General features: G+C 37.9%; 1 protein-coding gene across 8 annotated transcripts in view; it reads right to left on the bottom strand.

Annotated features, from left to right (window-relative positions):
* Window positions 1-3,035: 3,035 nt before the first annotated feature.
* Window positions 3,036-23,759, bottom strand: part of CCDC171 (coiled-coil domain containing 171) — a 231,580-nt gene continuing 210,856 nt past the window's right edge. For 4 of the 8 annotated variants that reach the window (XM_074953419.1, XM_074953417.1, XM_074953420.1 and 1 more), the window contains one exon: window positions 3,037-6,941. In XM_074953419.1, the coding sequence (XP_074809520.1) occupies window positions 6,732-6,941 (210 nt within the window). In that variant the 3' untranslated portion in view covers window positions 3,037-6,731. Of the gene's footprint in view, window positions 6,942-23,759 lie in introns of all 8 variants that reach the window. The other 4 variants (XM_074953416.1, XM_074953415.1, XM_074953414.1 and 1 more) reach the window with 2 other exon arrangements.

Raw genomic sequence — 23,759 nt, 5'->3', positions numbered from 1 at the left:
TATCAAACACACTCCTCACTAAGGAAAAACCCACCAACATTATCCTGTGAACTCCATCACTAGCTCAAAAGGCAGACTGAAAATACAGAGTCAAGAGCTATGTAGACAGCACAGCCTACTGCATAGTTCCTCACAAAATATAGTGAATGCTAGTTATCACTTAGACTGTATCAGATTCTTCTTCAAGCAGTGTAAAACCATTTGCTTTCCTGCAGTATCGTTCTATATAGAAGCACAATGTGTCAGTGGATGCTTCACTGAAGAGGACTCTCTGTCAACAATCATTGTTTCATTGGCATTAATGTGCAGTAAAAGACAATGAAGCATGACTCAATTAAACCACCAAATACTGCATTCAAATAACATTAACCCCTGACATTTTAAAACAACTGCAGGGTTTTAGCTGCATGACACTCATTAAGGTCAGTTTCCAAAATGTATACCTCTAAGCATCTGACTTAAGCCCACATCAGCACATCAGTTCAGAGTGGAGACTAAAAGTAAGATTCACGTAGTGTTGCTCACATGTTGCAACACACACAAATATAATCATATTTATGAGGTCACTCTACCGTTATTAACCTCCACATACCGGTAAGAAGAACAGAGTTTCAAACTAAACTCCGAATTTCTTTGCTTTTTGGAGTTTCCGGATTAGTAACTATTACAAGAATGAAGGTTTGGTGGTTGTAGCTGGCTTTTTATTACATAAAAAATAAAATGTGCTACTGGCATGTTATGGAATCAGGTGCTGCACTGGCCCTCAATCTGTGCCAACAGAATCTTACAGTTTAATAGAACTTTGTGCAGTAATCAGAATAGACTGAGTCCTGCCCAGTGCTGAGCACTGTGCCTTCAATTCAGGAAAGCATTGGCTTAACTTTAAACTTGTGACTAGCCATGATGAGCACTTGGCGGCAGATGAATATACATCCCCACATTTGTTTCTTTGATCCAAAGGCATGTATTTTTAAACGTATGCAATCCATGTGCCTCTTCCTGCAAGTCTTCACTTGCATCAATATACACTACTCAGGTTAGTACGGTGTGGCAGGGTGGACTCGGTTCAGAGGGCCTCGCGGCCCTGCATCACCCTGTCCCAGAAAAGAGCAGCAAGAAGTCCTCCACACAGCCTAGAGTGGCTGCAGAGGAGCGGCCAGAGGGGCTTATGGAGCAGCCACTCTGGGGCCAGAAGGGCCCTGTATAAGACAAGCAGCAGAGCAGAGAAGTTCAGCTGCAGTGCAGAGCTTGAGGATGGACTGATGGAGCAGCAATACTGTGGGCAGCTCGCTGTGGACAGGACTGAAGCCCAGGGAAGGCTGCTGAAGACTGGGCGCCTGGCTGGCAGGAAAAGCAGCAGGACCAGCGGAAGGTCAGAGAGGGGAAAGGTTGAGCCCAGGGGACTGAGCACCGAACCTGTGCAGGCCAGTGAGGGTACCGAGATGGGTCCTGCTGGTCTGGTTGAAGACTGAGGGAGGCCTGCTGAAACACCACCAGCTGCGGGTACTGAGATGGACCCCGACTGGGTGGTTGAAGAAGGCAGCTCCTCTGGAATAAGCCTAAGAACGACGGCCCCATACCAGGGCCGTGATAAGAACTTGGGACTGTATACCCCGGAGGGCTTAGATGCTGAAGATCCAGCAAGAGAACTATCAGCTGGTGGTGCTTGCGAGAGGCGGGTGTCACCCCGATGTAAGAATTAAAAGCAAAAGCAGGCTCACACCCCACCAACCAAAGGGGCTCCCCATGAGTGGTGGGTGCCATCCCTTGAAAAGACTGATTGCAGGTATGTCAGCCAGAGAAAAGGGGGTGCCCATGAAAGGTGATGCCGACCCCATTACATAAGGGTTTGCAAGATCAGGCTTCCACTGTTACTGCTTATTGTTAATTTGCAGCTGTAACAATCATGGTATTATCACTGTTTTACCATGTATTGGTAAAAAAATAATTTGAAATGGCTGAATATTGTTTAAGAAATTATATAAAAACACTAAGTCTGAAGTATATTATTTCTTGATTCATGATTTTTATTGAACTTCAAACAAACCAACCCTGAATCACAGACATAACAGAGCTACACAAATGCTGATGATGTAAGACGGAAAATGCCAATTTAACACCTATGCCATGGAGTTGTATAAAAGCAAAAGGGAAGGGGGAAACATACAAGCAGTGAATAAACAGTGGGAACGTGAAAATTGTCCCCTGTATCCAGACCTCTCTCTCAAGAAGATGATTCTAATTCTAAAGAAATTTCTGTATAGTCTTTTTATTTGCTTGTGCCATTTTATCTGTCATATGGCACTTGAAATAAAAAATGGTAGCCTAATGCACTTCAGAAATGCCACAGTGAATTACCAATAAAGAACTGGTTTAAAGACTAAAGTAATAAAACTTTTTTAAAAAAAAATTAGGATCTTTGACTACAGTAGATAAAACTGTATAAAACAGAATATTCCTTGAACCATATTCCCAATGGTCCTGGATACTGCAAGTAGATCCATGTAGGACCCTGGAATCCATGGCAAAGTGCCACTGAGTTCCACAGGACTCCATTCAGTTACAAGGATTCACTTGTGCAGATCCTGTTGCAAGGTTGGGGTATTAAAATGGTATCAGACAGATTCTTGTATAATAAAACCTCAGTTTTATATGGAAATATCTCACAAAGGCTTCAACATTCAGAAGTAACTGTGCTCATAAAGTGCAAAAAATCTAGTACACCTGGCTTGTTTACAGCTAAATAACTGACAACTATGAAGCAACTTCATACTTTAAAAGTCAGATAAAATAATTTTCTGTGAACTAAGTTATACCATTGACCATAAAGGTTCATATGGAAAACAGACAGAATGTAAACACTGACAGGATAGCAGTATGATCAGCTGCTGATATAAGAGATCAACTGCACAAACTGACCTAATTCATGAAGAGGTTGCATATTACAAAGTTTAGAGTTGAGAGCCCTTGAGACAAGAGAGTGACCTCAAGTTCACTATTTAAGGATCTGACTTGGTGAAGAGTTCCAAGGTCTTTTCTAGCATTGGAGAGGACTCCCATTGTTATAGATCATCTTGACTAATAGTAAAGCTTGTGCTGAACTTGCAAGTGTACATTTATAAATAAATACCAGGGGGAGAGGGGGCTAAAAACCCAGGAAAAAAGATGGCATAGAAGCACCTGGGGGTAAATTGTATCTTTCTAGGGCAATACCTGCAACCAATTGCATGGACTGTGAAATTTGCTGAGATGAGCCTTGCAGAGTGTCCTTCAAATTGCTTCTTATGGGTTGGGAGCAAGTGGATCCTGGGAATATGTTGGGTAGGGAAATGTCAGCCCATCTGTGCTGCTCCTCCCCATAGGCACATGGCTGCTGCAGAAGCTATGCTGTCATTAGCTGTCACCTGGATTATTTGCAAAATGTGAGGGGTTAGAGTGCAGAAGATATTTCTGATCAGTTCTACCATCATACCCATCATCATGCTACCTGAGCACCTTGCCAGAGAATACACATACATAATGTACATTAACAATTTACAGAAAGGAGTCCGGTGGCAACTTAAAGACTAACAGATTTATTTGAGCATAAGCTTTCGTGGGTAACAACCCCACTTCTTCAGATGAATGGAGTGAAAATTACCAATGCAAACATAAATATACTGACACATAAAGAGAAGGGAGTTACCTCACAAGTGGAGAACCAGTGTTGACTGGGCCAATTCGATCAGGGTGTTAAATTTGCAAATGAATTTTAGTTCTGCTGTTTCTCTTTGAAGTCTGTTACTGAAGTTTTTTTGTTCAAGTAGAGCTACTTTCAAATCTGTTATAGACTGTCCAGGAAGATTGAAGTGTTCTCCTACTGGCTTTTGTATGTTACTATTCCTGATGTCTGATTTGTGTCCATTTATTCTTTTATGTAGGGACTGTCTGATTTGGCCAATGTACATGGCAGAGGGGCATTGTTGGCATCCTCAACTGAAAGAAATATGAACAGTGATGAGAAGCACTTTAAAATGTTTCCCTGTGCCTACCAGCATAACCTCCACCTTGCTTCAGCCAGCTCCTCCTCACACAGCTGCAGGATAAATGGGCAGTGTTGGTGTTTGCATATGATGCGAATAACAAACAGAGAGGGGTGTCATCTACATGTTGCTAGCATTTGAGACCACACAGGCTCATAATCTCTCCTAGCAGTTTCATGTAAATAGTGAATCAAATAGTAGCAATGCAGCTTGTAGATGAAATCTGTGGTGGCAAACGAGCATTTATCCACCACTATCCGGGCCATTTCTGACCTATATTCTGGCCTACAATCAGCTTGCGATAGACCTAGGATATTGGCTATGGATGGACGTATTTGAGAAATTTGTTTTTTCCCCTCTCACTGCCTCCAAATGCATAGAGTCCCAACATAGTGGGTTCCAGAGTGTTCCCAGAGAGGGGAAGAAAGGAATGCCATGGAGGCAACTTCTCTTTTTGCAACCCTCTTAGGTGAGATCTGCCCAAGCAGGATCTTTTCTGCTCCTTTAGAATTTCTCACTTGGTCACAAAAGCTTTTTTTATAAACCTGACGAGCAATGCAGCAACATTTTGCTGTTGATGATCCAGATTATTGATTATTGAGTCATTAATGAGTTCATGTACCAAAGAGTTTATGCCCAGTATATCTCAGACGGACACCTCTCAAATGGTACTATTTTTAAAAGTAAGCATACGCATATAAACCATGCGCACACAATAGATATAACAAATGCTCAGTGAAATGTATTATGTCACTCTACATGCAAGTATAAAAGACCTTTGACATTACATATATAAGAAAAATGTAAGGCATTTTCAATACTTTTACTCGGAATAGTCATGGTTAGGAAGGAGGGAAGCTGAGTCTTACGAAGTGAATAGAGCAATCTAAGCCAAACACATCATAAAGAAAAGATACTTTTTATATCAGTATTTTTGAAAATAAAGACAGCTCAGATATTATGTTTGTGTGGATCTACCCCAAAGTGCCTGCAGATGCACATGTAAATAAGGGACTTGTAAATCAAAAATACTTGAAAACTTGCTAGTGGGTTTCAAAGTTCTCTAACCTAGTAGAGTCCTTGGTTGAAGAGAAAATGGGAATTTGCATGATTTTTCTTACAATGTGTGTATTATGTATGCAAATATCTTCCAGGCAAAATAATAAAGAATATTTCAGTAGTCAGAATTCTTAGAATCAAATGTTACTTTTAACATAGCACAAGAAATGAAAAATTCCATGTTATTTTTATAATGTATCACTGGTCCACAATGAGAAACAATCTAAACATAGATTTTGCATTCAATCTCTTTATCAAAAACTACGTAGCACATCAAATGTTAATAGCACTAGGGAGTTGGTGATTAATACAAAAACAAATACTATATTATAAATTTTCTTTTGTTCTTCACTCATAGTGATGCAAGATGCTAGAATGTAACCTTTAAGGGTTAAAGAGTTTAATCAATGTCAATGTCTGATCTTCTGAAGGCGATAAAGAACAGTCTGTCGAGCGATACCCAACAGAACATCACTTTGTCAAGCCACAAAGCACCCAAAAGCTTGTCAAGTAAGTTACCAGAAACCTCTTTGTGGTTAGAACTCAGCTCCTTCCTGCTTGACCTATTATTTGATATTTGACCACTTGGTTGCAAGACACTTGCTCTTTCCAGCTGAAATGTCACTGGGGCATCTTGTCAGCTCCCCGACATCTCGGCCTGACATACAATTTTACTTTTGTGTGCTACAAGGCAGAAAATGCAGGGCAATGGCTTTGCTTTAAATTCTGTCAGCATCAAAGATGGGCGTCACTCTTGGGTCCTACCAACAACAACAAAAAAGGAGTCTATTTTGAAGGTCAAAACTGCCATTACTTTAAAATATTTCAGCTTAAACTAAATATATTACCTGCAACACTGGTTTGGGAACTGTCCTTATAAAGTACATAAACATGTCATCAGAAATCCTCCCTGCACAATTGTTCTACTTTCTCATCAAATGCAGACTTGATAAAAGGATGAGTTTTCAATGTCTGCAGGGACCAGATTCAGCAGTTAACTTAACTTGTTCAAATGGGCAAGTGGTATCATGTAGGAGCAACCTGACCTTCTCACATTGACCAGGAGTGACATTATTGTGCAGGAGGAGAAGCAGTCACATCATTTCTGTTTTGCACAACCTGCTTAAAGTTTGCAACTAAATGCTTGTCTTCAGTTGAGCTGACAAGAGAGAAGAGGGGGCTCAGTGAACCATGGCAGGGCTGCCATGAAATGACAGGAATCATTGGCATACATTTCAAATAGCTCTCTCAATCCTATTAAAGTATTGCAGTCCTGATTTAAAATAGACAAGTATGAAACAACTTTGATAGATAGAGACTAAAATGGCTTATTGATTTTTTTTAAGTCTGAAGAAAATTACCCAAAATGTGTCATTCTTTAACATTTAAAAATATATTACATAAAAATGAGCAACTGTGATAAATAAAACTAAAAAAACAAACAAAAAAACTGGACTGTTTCACTACACCAGGAGTGAGAAGTACAGAAACATGGATGTATGAACAGACACTCACCGTTTTCAAACAAATGTAAAAATTAGTGTCACATGTTAAAGCACAATTCAAAGGTAAGATAGCCCAATAAAATATCATTTTAATTGCATCATTTAAAATTTATACAGTTTTTCCTCATAAAGTTAATACAAAGTCTTAAAAGCCATTTTGTATTGTTCTTTTGGTGCTGGCTGAGATGTTGAGGGCAGAGGAATAGGATGAAGACTGAGAATGGGATCTATTGTGAATAGACCTGTAAGATGTATCTGCCTCAGCTTGCAATGGCAAAAAATCTGGGATACAGCTCTGGTCAGGCTGAAGTGCTGATCTTGAAGCCATGGGGACGTTTGAACTGTCTCGTGATTCCTGGAATAAAGTTTAAAAAAACAAAAACCACACACACTTATTGTGGACCAATCAAAATCAATAAATACAGTACAAATAATTTCAATTTGTCCTTCACACATTTATGTGCCAGTTCTTTTTTGTTTTATTAATTTATTAAAAATGCATATTACTTTGCCAGGCACTTCAACCCTTGGTAATCAGCAGCAGAGAGCTTCATATGAAGCACTTTGCACGAGTACTGATCATCAGGGAACATCAGCTTTCACAGTCTAAAGAATTTTGCACATGTTCAGTACATATTTACCATTTGTAATGCTGGAAATCTTACATTAGAAATGACATTAAGAGGTATTTTTTTCTTGATAAATACCTTAAACTTACTCTCCCCCTGACACCGTATTGGGAAGAATCCTCATTTTTGTCCATGTGCTTTTTCATTTTTAACCACATTTTATTGTAACTTAATCAAACTTTTCTTTTAACATTTGTTGGATCATAAAATCATCATAAAATAAATGCTCAAAGTGCCTTATTTGGAAATGTGATTCATGTTTGAGAATGTGTTTATTTATATATATATATATATATATATATATATATATATATGGCAATGTTACCATCAGAGCTCATTCATATCGATATAAACGGTAGTATACAACAGTAGAATTCCAAATATTCCCTTAAAGTAACTTTTATGGTTTTCCCTCTTCCCATTTTTGCACATCAAAGATTCCATGTATGGTACGCTTAAGCATACTGAAATTAGCCATTGCACTGTCCACAGCATTATATGCAGTGGTTAAAATGGCCCATTAAGGGACAAAAGTGCAATATGCTGTTGAGTTTTCTTAACTTTTTTCTTTTAGGAAAAGGTGTTTGTGTTCTCCTAAATATCCATGATTAGCATTTTGAAAAAATGCCAGAGTTCTAATGGTTAATGTTACTATACTTCCATGATCCATAAGCTTTCAAAATCTGATGCACAATTTTTTCTGGATTTATTTTTTCCTGAGATTTATTTTTTCATATTATATACATATATATACACACAATAGTAACGGGGGGAGTGAGGGGGGGAGGGGAACCCTCTGTCTGTCTCTCTCATTATATATATATAATGAGACAGACAGAGAGAGGGTTCCCCTCCCCCCCCCCGCCCCCCGTTACTATTGTTGAAGAAAAATCAATGGTTGCATCTAACACCTAGTTCAGCAATTTTCTTTGATGTTGATTCTTTTGATTTCCTGATACTCTACAAGCTATCTTATGGCTGACTGAAATCAGCAAGGTTTATGCTGGACCTTCAAGGAGAACCAATATGGAAGGAGGTTCAAATCTCCTTCAAATGCAAGGAGGTATTTAAAATGAAGTAGTACCTTATGTTTTGCTAAACTATTGTGGTTATGAAGGTGAGTTAACCGATAGCACTAGCAAATACTGATCTGTACCACCCCTGGCATTTCAGTCCCATTTTGCTCTCATTCTGTAGGACTGAGGCCATAATAAAACTTTATTGTATTTGTAACTAACAATCTGATGCCTTTATGGAGGTCTAATTTCAATCTATTGTACTAATTAGCAGTTTTATATTTTAAGTTCATTTTAATTAGCTTAAAACATAAATCAAAATAGAAAATAAAATGTATATGAAATCCAAGAGCATGCTGTTTGCAGAGATTCTGTTATTTGTTTTGATACAGCATTTTTGCCAATACAAAGCATAAGAATACACTGTATCATTCTGAAAAGACTGTTTTCTGTGTTTAAGGAAATGAAATCACTAAAAATAAACTGTAAACAAGTTGCCCAATGGGTGACAAATATTGAAGAGCAGCCTGTTTAACAGATCAGTATGCACTGGTTTCCATGTCTCAATTAATGGAACTATCATATTGATTAAAAATCACTAGCTACAATTGTATTCTCACAGTTGTTTTTTCCCCCAGACTTTTTTTTTTTTTTTTTTTTTAAGATCAAAATCCCAAGTAAGGAGTTGGGAAATCAGGTTTCCTTTGAGAGATGCACAAAAAATGTATGAAACTTAATGATTGGCAGCAAGTCAATAGACTAGGTTACAGTAAAAGCTTCAGTGTTGGCGGGGGGGGGAAGGTCTGTTTTAGTTATCCAGATCCTATGCTGCACTTCATACAAAGCTAGTGCAGAATGATATTCACAGAATAGGGTGGAAATAAAATTTTATAGTCGCTTGACTGATGTAAAAAAATCTTCACTGCTATTGAACTGGTTTGAATCTATATTATTATATAAATTTACAACAAATAAAAAACTAGTATTTCATGAAACTGTAAAAAAAATTAAACTGGTATAAATTATAACCATTATGAAATAGCACGGTGTACAAATGCATGAAATTTAAAGTTATTTCCCCAACAAACCTCTTTCGAAACCATTGCAGTCTATATGTATTTAGACACTTTTTAAAATTGTGTATTATTAAGATGACAAACTGAAATGGCTGGGCAGGAGCTATGATGATAATCTATCATGTAAATATGTGTGTAGGTAATTTTTAGAAAGGGAATTACTTATGTGAAATAAGGGGTCTATTCAGGTAAATCTTTAGCATAGCACTTTTATTTACTCAATCAGTTGTAAATGATTCCATCTAAAATGTCACACACAGTCAGGTAAATATATTTTTAGGATACAATGTGCCTAAGAAAAATATTAATTCAAAATGCTTTTGAAACATAGTAATTAGGCATGTTCCTGAGCCATTTTTCCAAGTTCGAAAGCCTAACTTCTTAAAATATGTTCTTCCAAACAAGAAAATATTAAATGTTAGTCCATTTTATGAAATAATTGCATTATAAACTATACTTAAATCAAAGCCATATTTTAGTCATACGCAAGCAAAAAGGCTTCTAAAACAATGACATTAAGTTGATTATCTTTCATAACTCCTCTCTGATTATGCTTTGATCCTATTTTAGAGATCGCCCCATGAAAAATTAGTTGATTTTCCCAATGTTTAAAATAATTTTTACTAAACTGATATTACTACATATGACATTGTCTGGGAACACAATAATACTGTCATGTGTGACATCTTTATGTATGAAATTATTTAGCGATGTCAACATATGCAATGGCATCACACTGACATCAGGTTTTAAAATTTAAATACTTGTGGAATAATACATACAACTTGGGATTGGTGGCGTATATGTATGTGTTGGTGGTACAGATGGATAACTAAAGAATACCTACTATCATAGTGAAGCATATTGTACAGTATATTGTTTATTTTCAATTGTAACAGTAAAATCTATAAGAATGGCCATACTGGGTCAGACCAAAGGTCAATCCAGCCCAGTATCCTGTCTGCCGACAGTGCCAGGTGCCCCAGAGGGAGTGAATTTAACAGGTAATGATCTAGTGATCTCTCTCCTGCCATCCATCTCCACCCTCTGACAAACAGAGGCTAGGGATAGCATTCCTTACCCATCCTGGCTAATAGCCATTAATGGACTTAACCCCCATGAAATTATCCAGTTCTCTTTTAAACCCTGTTATAGTCCTAGCCTTCATAACCTCCTCAGGCAAGGAGTTCCACAGGTTGACTGTGTGCTGAGTGAAGAACAACTTCCTTTTATTTGTTTTAAACCTGCTACCCATTAATTTCATTTGGTGGCCCCTAGTTCTTATATTATGGGAACAAGTAAATAACTTTTCCTTATTCACTTTCTTCACACCACTCATGATTTCATATACCTCTATCAAATCCCCCTTAGTCTCCTCTTTTCCAAGCTGAAAAGTCCTCGCCTCTTTCATTTCTCCTCATATAGGACCCGTTCCAAACCCCTAATCATTTTAGTTGCCCTTTTCTGAACCTTTTCTAATGCCAGTATATCTTTTTTGAGATGAGGGGACCACATCTGTATGCAGTATTCAAGATGTGGGCGTACAATGCATTTATATAAGGGCAATAAGATATTCTCTGTCTTATTCTCTATCCCTTTTTTAATGATTCCTAACATCCTGTTTGCTTTTTTGACTGCCGCTGCACACTGCGTGGACGTCTTCAGAAAACTATCCATGATGACTCCAAGATCTTTCTCCTGATTAGTTGTAGCTAAATTAGCCCCCATCATATTGTATATATAGTTGGGGTTATTTTTTCCAATGTGCATTTACATTTATGCACATTAAATTTCATCTGCCATTTTGTTGCCCAATCACTTAGTTTTGTGAGATCTTTTTGAAGTTCTTCACAGTCTGCTTTGGTCTTAACTACCTTGAGCAGTTTAGTATCGTCTGCAAACTTTACCACCTCACTGTTTACCCCTTTCTCCAGATCATTTATGAATAAGTTGAATAGGATTGGTCCTAGGACTGACCCTTGGGGAATACCACTAGTTACCCCTCTCCATTCTGAAAATTTACCATTTATTCCTACCCTTTGTTCCCTGTCTTTTAACCAGTTCTCAATCGTTGAAAGGATCTTCCCTCTTATCCTATGACAACTTAATTTACATAACAGCCTTTGGTGAGGGACCTTGTCAAAGGCTTTCTGGAAATCTAAGTACACTATGTCCACTGGATCCCCCTTGTCCACATGTTTGTTGACCCCCTCAAAGATCTCTAATAGATTAGTAAGACATGATTTCCCTTTACAAAAACCATGTTGACTTTTGCGCAACAATTTATGCTCTTCTATGTGTCTGACAATTTTATTCTTTACTATTGTTTCAACTAATTTGCCTGGTACTGACGTTAAACTTACCAGTCTGTAATTGTCAGGATCACCTCTTGAGCCCTTCTTAAATATTGGCGTTACATTAGCTATCTTCCAGTCATTGGGTACAGAAGCTGATTTAAAGGACAGGTTACAAACCATAGTTAATAGTTCCATAATTTCACATTTGAGTTCTTTCAGAACTCTTGGGTGAATGCCATCTGGTCCCGGTGACTTGTTACTGTTAAGTTTCTCAATTAATTGCAAAACCTCCTCTAGTGATACTTCAATCTGTGACAATTCTTTAGATTTGTCACCTACAAAAGATGACTCAGGTTTGGGAATCTCCCTAACATCCTCAGCCGTGAAGACTAAAGCAAAGAATTCATTTAGTTTCTCTGTGATGACTATCATCTTTACGTGCTCCTTTTGTACCTCAGTCGTCCAGGGGCTCCACTGGTTGTTTAGCAGACTTCCTGATTCTGACGTACTTAAAAAACATTTTGTTATTACCTTCTGAGTTTTTGGCTAGCTCTTCTTCAAACTCCTTTTTTGCTTTTCTTATCACGTTTTTACATTTAATTTGGCAGTGTTTATGCTCCTTCCTATTTACCTCACTAGGATTTGACTTCCACTTTTTAAAAGATGCCTTTTTATCTCTCAGTGCTTCTTTTACATGGCTGTTAAGCCATGGTGGTATAACTAGAGTGAGCTCACAAATCAGTCAGGATGGTTTCAACCTTCAAAGTCTATGCAAGGATAATCTTACTGTACCACAATCCCCATCATTATGCATTGCTTTTATACCACCCTGCACTTTTTCATTTCTTTCCATTCTTGCACAATGTGTTACACCAATACTTCCTTCTAATATTTGATTTTGTATCATTAATTTTCACTGTCCAAAACTGCTGTAGAAATTTTCTCTTTTAAAATGCAATAACTACAATCCAGTAATGAGATGCAATAAAAATAGGAATACTAAAACACCATTAAAAATCCTGTTTGCCCAATTCTCCATGATTTAGGACTCCTGACTTGTAAGTAGCAGGCCTGATTTTCAAAGGTTCTGAGCACCCACAGCTGTGACTGAGTTTGATGGGAGATGCAACTACCCTGCTCCTCTGAAAATAAGGCACAATGTTTTTATTTCATGTTAATAAATTTTTAACAGCTCAGCATGCACAACCATCAGCGTAAGTAATTCTAAAGTCCGAGGCAAGTGCATAATACATCATTATATCATCAGACCACTCAGAAGATAAGTCATCAAAATATTTATCTTTAACACTGGAATGATCGCAAATGAGACCAAGGCATGCAGAAAGAAAGAAGATTGGAGTTAGAGTTAGGAGTGAGATGGGGGGGTGGGGGAGAGCGATACCAAAGTTATAAGTACATGTAACAATATAAGAATTAGTTAAGGTCCGGTGTCCTGTCTGTGCTAGGTGAGTGATGGAGATGTAATTGATATGCCCAACATTAAATCACAAGGTAGATTTTATGGAATTTGCTCAGCCATAGAGTCACATCTGCCTGGAAAGAGATTAAGGTGCAAATTATGGGATGCCTGGGATACAAAGGTGTCTGCCAGAAAACAGTCAAAGGTAGTGAGGTAGCACTGGGCAGAAACTTCTTGCACTGATTCCAGCTTCTCCAAATATCTGTGGAGAGGCTGCAACACCAGGAGGAAAAGCAGGGTGCTACAGGGCAGGGCCTAGGAGTCATAGGACATAGTCTACATATTTGTGCACAGTTGATGCTTGACCTGGCAATGGCAACTAGATTTATTCTACCCCCATGCAGAGAAATAATCTAGATTGGGAGACAGGCCATTACTGGGTAGACTATGGTATGGGGATGATACACAATAGCACTACTTTAGCAGCACACTGTCTGGTTTTATCTACACTGGACATTTTCTCTTCGAGATTTTCCATTTTTGCTGCCATCATGAACAGCTCCACCGATGGTAAAAACAGCAGGAATACTAGTGTAATGTAGTGTAGTGGCTTTCACTGGCATTTTAACTACAGTGTTGTCAATAAAATGTCTGAGAAAGGTGATATAGTGGTTAAAATACTGGAGAGATAGGTCTCACTATATGCCATTGTTCCTACCACGTGTAGGAACAATGGGAATTTGTATAGGAAGAGACAAGGGAGAGAAAAGTCTAATGTGTACAGTCCCCATTTGTGAATACTTTTGGGAGAAGCAGAATTTGGCCCTGCTAAAAGGTTCCAAGATTTTAGATCATGCAAAACTACTTTCAAACACAGCTGTTTCCAGCATAGAGTTGCTTATTTGCTACATGATGGAAATCACTCTAGGCTTCCAGGATGCTGCTATGGGTCTCTTTGCTGTTAGAAGTAGCTTAAAGGAGCCATTTTCACTCTGGATGAAATACATAAAACATAAGTGATGAAAAGTCTAAAATCTGGCACTTAAAATGGGAAAGCTCTGCTACTGGGTGCCACTGTAAGGTAATGAGAGTTAGCAAACTTTTCCAGAGCAAGAAAGTACACTAGCCAACAATAACTGTTTCTTTCCCAGGTAGTGGTTTCACAACTCTATATGCTGATGCAGTAGGCCTCAAATTGGTGTTCTGTAACAAACAAAGTAGTAACATGCAGTATAAATCATCATTGTCAGCATTTCTTCCTGGTTCCAACAAACAAGTTGTTGTCAGAGACAACAATTCAGTAGCTGCCAACTCACTATGTATTAGAAAGGTACACATCACACTTTCTTCTTTTGGCACTGCTAGCCAATAGTTTCTAAGTAGTTTTTCCATTACTGGAGAATTTCCTTTTACGCTTACAGAAGTTTTTATGATCAGGTAATTATCTGGAAACAATCATTATTATCCTACCCCCAGCATGATCTAGCATTTTATATGCTGAGTGGAATTACCAACTATAGGCTCTGCTTAAAAAAATAATCAAAAATAAGATTTAATATATTTGAGTAGACAAAATATTTCATACATTTTCCTATAAAGCTCTTGAATGGAATTTTTTTCTGAAATAAATTAAGAGCCTAAGGAATACCTATGCCAATCTATAAAACTTTTGTACATGTGAAGAATCTGTAGGACCAGAACTATGATTATCAGTTTAATATCTAATATGCACAATGTGTGGACTATATCTTATAGGCAGGGAGATGGTCTAGGTCTTTTGTGTTGTTAATTTCAATAATTTCTAAATAGCTTAGGTAAAATCCACAATCTATACTGTCTTTCAAGATTCTTTCTGAGCCATAGCACTGTACACATGTTATCCTAGTAGATCCCAGTTTTCAAACTGCATTGTTTTACACTGCTCTACAATGATATTGAAACCTAAGGCTAACCACAAAAGGTGCTATTTTCACAGTGTAATACTCAGCATACATTCATTTAAACCCAAATGTCTAATTCTTTACTAGTGGAATACATTCTCATCATAGAAAGAGACTTTTCACTTATGCTATTTATTTATCAGTGTCCCTGTACCTTTTCAAAAGTAAATGCACTTTTTATTTTTTTATCTGACTAGCAAACCTAAATTGTTATTGATTTATTTTGTGTTCTGTATTGAAACTTACAATCTTAGGGGCACCCTGTACTCTTATTAAACTGTTTTGCTGTTTCTCTGAACATTTTTTCAGTATATAATATTGTTACTATGTGTAATTGATTGCTTTCCTCAGTTCCAGGCAAGGCTACCCCCCTCCCCCGATAGGTGAGTTTTCCCTACAACTCTTCACGGTTTATCTTCCTTGTATCTGTACTTCTAATAGCTGCCTCCACAGCACTTTATCTCAAGTCAGTGGGCATAGGAGAGGAGACTGAATGTGTGTGACCTCAGCAATACACTCAGTCTCAAGAAGCCCATATAGTAGTCCTTGCCACTGAACCAGTTTTTCCCTGTACTGGCAAGAAAGCATTGCCTATTCAACAGTTTTAATTGTCAGGTCTCCTACTCTTCTTGAGAAATGTATTCAGCTATCAGCTGAACTACCAAGCAGTCTAATTGTTTGCTGTAACCCTTCACAGTTTCTTTTTGAGTTGGATGTACATTGACGCTCCAGCGGAAAAGGAAGAAAAAAGTATATTTACATTCACTTTGCCAAACATTAGCATCTTTTGTTCAATCATTTGAATGCAGAAGGGTTAGGAGAAAACAGCTTAGAGAACAAGGGTTGACACATCCAGTGTGAAATCTTAAGGTGCTTGAATGCAATGAGGGAGAAAGTGAGACTGAACCACATTTCAGCTCCTTAACTGTGCTATAGTCCACATGAACTTTGTGACAGGTCTCTGTCTCTCAGCCACACTTGACTAGCTTTTGCTGACATTCAACTGTCAGACAGCAACCCTTTACCATGCCCCTAACATGCTCTACAGCTTCACCCAATTAACTCGCTTTCACTTGACATTGCAGCAAAAAGCTTCATAATAGGTGGTCAAGGTGCATGGTGTCTGCCTGCCCTCTAACTGCTCACGCACAGCAAGATGTTTAACTATCTTCCTTCTTGCCTGTTTGCTCAGAACTGGTGCGACTACGATTTAGTCATCCTATTTACTAAACTGGACAAGGGAAGCTGAGATATGGCAGTGGTGCATTAAGCTATCTTTTACAAAAGTCTAATTTTAAAGCAGATCCTTGGACCCAGTTACCAGGAGCCTTTTGGTTAAAAAATTACAGAGATTCAGTAAAATGTTTCGATCACTTTCTAATTAATAAAGATAAATTGTATTAGCAAGATGGACACAGAGTGAAAAATAAGGTAAAAGTCATTATTTCTAACTAACATTTTATGAGGTAAAGGAGAAATGACTAGGAGCAAATTAAAGTGTCTTTCTGATTCAGTTTTCTTGCATTATAAAAATCTTTAGACATTTAGAAAATCAACTTTTCTATATATTTTGGTTAAGTATGTAGTACTTATAAGTAAAAATATTTAGTATCCATAAATCTATATATCCAAGAAAACAAATGAATTGTAAATCTTTTTCTTAAAAAGATTTTAAGTGTCCATTCTCCACCTGTTTTCAGTCTGAGAATATGTCTGGGACTTAATTATCATTCTTTTGCAAATGGATGAATTCAGAAAAATCCAGGTTACTTCTCACTTCTCACTAATGGTTTTCACTAAATGTATGTGCTAACCTGGCAATGTCCTGAGCCCTTTCAACTCCTATTCGCAATCAGTACATGTGGGTGCTCAGCACCTTTGACTGCCTCTATAGATACACACTTTTCAAATCATGAGACTTACAGTGCAGAGCCTATATCTGTTGAAAGCAGTTTGATTAGGATCGGGCATTAAGTATGTTGATAGGTGTTGAGACTGAGGATATGAAGGGCCTCATGAATCTAGGAGGTTGTTTTACCTTTATATTTGGCATTGGAGTGACCACTGTTGGAATACTGTTTCCAGTTTTGGTGTCCACAATTCAAGAAGGATGTTGATAAAATGGAGAGGGTTCAGAGAAGAGCCAAATGAATGATTAAAGGGATTAGAAAACACATTTTATAATGATAGACTCCAGGAGCTCAATCTAATTAGCTTAACAAAGAGGCGGTTAAGGGTGACTTATCACAGTACACACATAGCGAACAATTTGATAATCGGCTCTTCAATTTAGCAGAGAAGGGTATAATACAACCCAGTGTCTGAATGTTGAAGCTAGACAAACTTAGACAGGAAATAACAGTGAAGGTAATTATTCATTGGAACAATTTACCAATGGTCGTGGTGGATTTTCCCATCACTGGCAATTTTTAAATCAGGAGTAGATGTTTTTCTAAAAGATCTGCTCTAGGAATTATTTTGGGGAAGTTCTATGGCCTGTGTTATACAGGCGATCAGACTAGATAATCATTACGGTCCGTTCTGTCCTTGGAATCTTTTATACTAATTCTGTCAGTTCCTGTCTGTCTATCTAATCGTATTTTAGTGATTCCAAAAATTAGGGAAAGAGGTGAGGAGGTATGGCTCTGTGTAAGCAATTTATTCTGTAAATTCCAGCTACTGACAGAGAAAACCAAATTACCTTCTGTTAAATTATCTCTACCAACCCTTCATTTCTGAAGATTCTCTAATTATAACACACTTTTCAGGAGGGATGGGGGAACAGTACGTTTAAGCAGGACTGTAGAACAGCCTCCCAGAAAGAGAGTCTGAACACTAGCCTGGGAATCTGGACAACAGAGCTAAGAGAATATCTGCAATGAATTCTGTGTAGCTGCCCTACAGGTTTAAGCTATAGCAACTCGAGAAAGGTAAGAGCCCTTCCAACACCTGAGCATATCCCTCACTATAGTAAGTTTGGATATATTCCACAGTCCATTTGGACAGGTGCTGAATGGAAATGGACTCCTGTTTGATTTTTTCCCTCTACAAGCAATGAAAAGACAAGAGATTTTTCACAAAGTGTCTTTGTTCTTTACTGATGGAAGCAGTGAGCACTGGACATCGAGCTTGTGCAGTGCTGGAGCTTCATGGGGAATCATGAGGATGAGGGAATAAAACCAAAAGGGAAATGTACTGATTGAGGTGGAAACTGGACACCACTTTCAACTGAAATTTATGGCAAGCACAGAGAACCAACTCATCTTTATGAAAGATGGTAAAGGTAAGAGTAAGCCATAAGAGCTCTGTACTTGCATAATTCTGGTAGAGCTAATTGCTGCTAATATGGCTACTTTTCAAGAAAGAAAACGTAACAAACATTTCCCTAAAAGTTTCAGGTAATGAAATAATATTACTCAGAGTTACAGTGAGATTCTAGGGAGTCATGGGGGCCTTCAATGCAGGATATAGATAGAAGCCTTTCTAAAAACTCTTTTTCTTTGGATGAGCAAAGAGGGCTTTTCCCTCTACTTGGTTGTGAAAATACACATTAGTGTTTATAACACTCTGTACCTCAAAGTAACACCCTGGTACTCCCATATTCATCACTGTCATATACTTATGATATGTTTTGTACGAAGTATATCTTGTGAGGTATCATTTTAAAAGTCTTTATCTGCTGAACATTAATATCCTGTTGGATTGTATGTATTATCACTGTATGTGAAGTTATGAAGTATTGCTATATGTGCTATTGAAATATCTTGTGAGGCTGGGAAATGCCCACAGCCAGACTTTCACTAAGGACAATGGAGCACCCATCACTGGCCAGACGGGCATTGACGACCCATCAAGAAAAAGAATCCACTATCTCAGAGGCTTCTCAGAGAAGGCACATATACCCTGGGACCAACCAACCCACGTCACAGCAAGGATCTTTCTAGAAGCTGGAGGAAGGTATAAAAAGAGAGACAGTGACAACATCAATACTTGACCTCTCCCCCCCCCCACCCCCTTTCAACACCCAGAAGACCATCTAAAAGACAAAGACTTTGGACTCGGGAGGCGGTCCAGTCTGTGTATTGAGGACCTGTAAGTTGCTTGTACCATGTGCTAGGGGAGATGCTGCTTGATTCAAATCTTGTTTAATTAGTCTAAGTTAGAATTTAGACTGCAATTTTTTTTTGTTTCTTAAGTAACTAACTCTGATCTCTATGCCTTCTACTTACAATCACTTAACTCTTTCTGTAGTTAATAAATATGTTTTATATTTTACCTAAAACAGTGTGTTTTGGTTGAAGGGATTGGGAAATCTCAGCTCAGATTACAAAGGCTGGTGCAGGTCCATTCCACTCTGAGGGAGTGGTGAACTACTTAATGAACATGCACTGCCCAAGGGAGCCTTGAGCAGTGCAAGATGGTAAAGTTCTGGGGTGCAAGGCTAAGAGCTGGGGGGAACTGGCTTGTTCATGAGTGGCTGGGAGATCATTCATGTAACCCAGTTGGGTGTGTCCCTGCCTGTGGATAGCTGTGTAAGTGCAGAGCCTGTCAGAGGCTTGTAGCTTGACATTAGCATTACAGTGTCAGTGACTACCCAGGTTGATGGGTTTGGAGGGCTCAGCGGTCCCATAATCCAGGTTGCACTCCAGGAACCCCATCACAGTGTTATCCTTAACCCTGAAAAAGGAAGGGAAATACTAAATTGATAGATTCCATTGTCTTTAGGATCCAATGACAGATTGCTGGTGGGGGTTGGGCTGTGAGAAACCAAGAGAATCTGGGCCACGGAGCTTTTACAGTCTTGGGCAAGGCATCTATCTGCACATGCCTAAAGAATAGACCAATTCTAGTCCACTGTACAGAGCACACACACATGCATGCATGTACAGGAAGGACAACTTCATTAGCTTTAAGATACATCTCTGTAACTCAGCTCATCTGAGCTAATTTTAGCTACGATTTTTAGTTTAGAACCACACTGTCTGGCTAAAGACCCTTTTGAAGACAGGAAGGAACAAAAACATTATACTGTACTTCTCCAAGTTAACTATTGTTGTAGGCAGCATGTCTTCATGACTTAGAGAGAGGACTGTTTGTTGTTGCAGTGCATTGATCATGTTGGATCAGGGAGGAAGCTGTACCTTGTGGGATCCCGAAAGGTTCAGGATATTCTTCATATAGCCATGGAAACTTTTCATGCTTCTCCAAGCTAAACATTTTGAGTTTCACCCATCTCCTGTAATGCTTTATCTAGCTAACTTAAGAACAGTCTTATTTATCTGAAAGAGTTTATATCCAGTGAATAGCTGGGAGGGGAGCTTTGCTCTTATAAAGTTCAGGTAACATAGAAAACAAGTATTTTTTAAGAAAGAAAACACCTAAATGAAATAACCTGAAGGATGACTGTGGAACAAGCCTAACGGTAAAAAGATTTCATTCAGGACTGAGGAGATGGTTTAGAGTAAGAAAGAAAACTGCATTATTAGCAGACTACTGTACCTTTGAGAATGCTGTCAAACATAAAAGCGGGTTGCATGAAACAGCTGGGCTTGATCCTGATCTCACTTGCACTGGTTCTATACCAGGGTAATGGCACTGATTTTAATGCAGTTATTCCTGATGTACCCTGCTGTCAGATTAGAATCAGCCACTTGTGGGTTCTTTAAATCAGAAACTAGCCTAAGAAAAGAACTGGCCTTTCTGAGACATTGCTCAGAAAATACCAGTTAATATCTGAATAGTTTAAAATAAATAGTCATATGTTTTAGGCTCAGTTTCATTTGATCTCTAACATGTAGGTCTTTTGTAAATGCAAGACCCAAATTATACTAACTGGGCAAGGAACCAAGCTGATCAGTTATAAACAATTTGAGTGTGGGTGAACAAGGGTTACTGTCTCTATTGTTTTTGGCCCAGTTCATATATACAGTTATACTTCAGACTGTGATTAAATAAAAGCCTAATAATTAGTTCAACAGAACTTTGTATACTTATTTGATTCAAGAGCACAATCAATTTCTAAATTCAGCTGTTAGTTCAGGTACTGGAATATCACTTTATATGAGGCTAAACATTCAGTTTGAATGCCGCTAAGCAAATGGAACTAATATTTTTTGCATACCAATCACATCTTATGTGAATCAACATTTTAAACAAATTGTTAATGGAATTTCATCCTTTGGTATATAAGCCAAATGTGTGTTCTGAAAGCTCGGTGGAGTTTTTAAAAACCATATAACATTACAGACTGAAGTCAGGCATGCAAAATTTTATCAGAAGAAATTTTCATACGGAACATGTAAGGAGATTTTGAAAATATTTTTAAAAGCCCTGAAAAATTTGATATAATAAATAAATGCAGTTATCTCCGTAGTATAAATGCAATTCCTATATATTTTTCCTATATTCGTATATAACCTTTTTGATTTGTTTACCATACAAGTTGTAAAATATTTGATATATTTTGTTAGCTTTTTACAAAGAGACAATACTGTAATTTGGGGGTCCTTTTGGTTTCGAAATGGCATAATTTCAGTCTCAAGTTATTAATCAGGACTCCAAGTTAGATCTTCTACTTTAACAAACAATCTTGCATTCTGATTTTTAAACATTATTTATTGGGTGAATTTAGGGTTTTTCGAAGTCCTGAATTGGCAGCACTGGAAAATGAACAAGTACAACACTTGAGGCTTCTTCACATCTCCCAGCTGATATACTTACATTTTGTCACATTTTGCATACAGAAGATAGTAAACTTCAAATATAAAGTTCATATCCCTCTGGCTCACAGGGATCAGTAATTAAATATAAACCACTTCTGCTAGTAATAGTTAGTGATAGATTTTTCAGTTGCTCCAATAAATATGGCATTGGTAGGTATTTGGCACCAAGAACCTTGGCAAAGTCTTGGTTAAATTACAATATATGCTCAATTTCAATTACTTTTGGGTGCTTTGTTTCCAAAATCCCAAGTGAGGAAGCCTGGAAACCAGACAGTTTGAAAGCCTGATGGTGACCTTGTCCAATGGTGTACATCAGCCAGGCCAGCAATTGGGAAGACAAACAAGGTTCTAGAAACCACTGTTCCAAAGATTGGAGAATCAGTGAGCATTCTAAAACTTTTCCATGGTGCTGCCTCTGGCCACCAAGCACTTGCTTCCTTAACCAATCTGACTGTATTTATAATAACCACACCAGCGTGTAGCATGGATGAGTGAGCACGTTTGTTTTAGCACTAGGACATTTTGTGATATTACCTGTATGTTCTAGTGTTCTTATTATGAACCCAAACTTCACAGTTCTATATTGGCTCTCAGACTCAAAAATGTTGGATCCCCAAAGCAATACATGCCATTGAAGGTTCCAAGTGACCCTATCTAACAGAGTATACCAACTGGATCAATTGTGCCATTTGAAGAGGATGAAATGGGATCTTGGAAATCACTGCAACTATGTTAGGTTTCAGAGTGGTAGCCATGTTAGACTGTATCAGCAAAAACAATGAGGAGTCCTTCTGGCACCTTAAAGACTAACAAATTTATTTGGGCTTAAGCTTTCATGGGCAAGAACCCACTTCATCAGATGCATAGAGTGGAAAATACAGTAGCAGGTATATTTATACATAGTACATGAAAAGATGGGAGTTGACTTTGTTGAAGAATGGCCACTTTTAAGTCTCAATAACAAACTTAGAAGTGGCCATTTTTCAACAAAAAAAACTTCAAAAACAGACTCGAACATGAAACTGCAGAACTGGAATTAATTTGCAAACTGGACACCATTAAATTAGGCCTGAATAAAGACTGGGAGTAGATGAGTTATTACAAAACCTAATTTTACCATGCTAATTTCCCCCTACTGTTACTCACACCGTCTTGTCAGCTGTTTGAAATGGGCCACCCTCATTACCACTACAAAAATGATTTTTCCTCCCTTGGTATTCTATTGTTAATTGAATTGTCTCGTTAGACTGACCGCCCACCTGGTAAGGCAACTCCCATCTTTTCATGTACTATGTATAAATATACCTGCTACTGTATTTTCCACTCCATGCATCTGATGAAGTGGGTTCTAGCCCACGAAAGCTTATGCCCAAATAAATTTGTTAGTCTCAAAGGTGCCACAAGGACTCCTTGTTGTTTTTGCAACTATGTTAGTGTCACTTTGTATGTATTCAAAGTCATAGCAGTATTAAGTAGAGCAGAACAGTTCTCCAGCTGCTATCAATACTAAAATTCATTATTTAAAAATTGTGTGTAAATACTTATTGCACACTGGAAGGTAACCACCTTTCCTCCTAAAAAAAAAATAAAAATGCTTTGGCTTTTTTTAAAACAAAAAAAACCGATGTCAGCAACCCAGCACTCCTGAACAACCCAATTACAGTAACAACAAACTAATGCCTGCACGATGAAGGAAAGAAAAACACTGCAAGGAAACAGATTTTACTTTTAAGGGATAGTACACAGTAGTAAATATTTTTTTTAAATTAAGAAAATTACCATGGCAACATCTTTTCCTCTGACAGAATGAAGCTATCAAGTCTATTGGGTACAAAGTCCATATTTTAAAAACCTGTTTAAATATCCACTTACTCAACAGATCTGAATTGCTCCAGGGAGCCCTCCTGATCTATAGAGTAAATAAGTCTTTACCAGATGAACTGGAACAGCTGTATCATCACTAAGTGATGTGGATTTCACAGCTTTCTATGAAAAACAGTTATATATTTAATTAAAATACCCCCAAATCAAATACATTGTTAATATAAAGAGGTGTGACTTAAATGTATACCA

Source organism: Natator depressus, chromosome 5, assembly GCF_965152275.1.
Source record: "Natator depressus isolate rNatDep1 chromosome 5, rNatDep2.hap1, whole genome shotgun sequence".
Lineage (NCBI taxonomy): Eukaryota > Metazoa > Chordata > Testudines > Cheloniidae > Natator > Natator depressus.
This window is presented reverse-complemented; position numbering and strand designations above follow the sequence as displayed.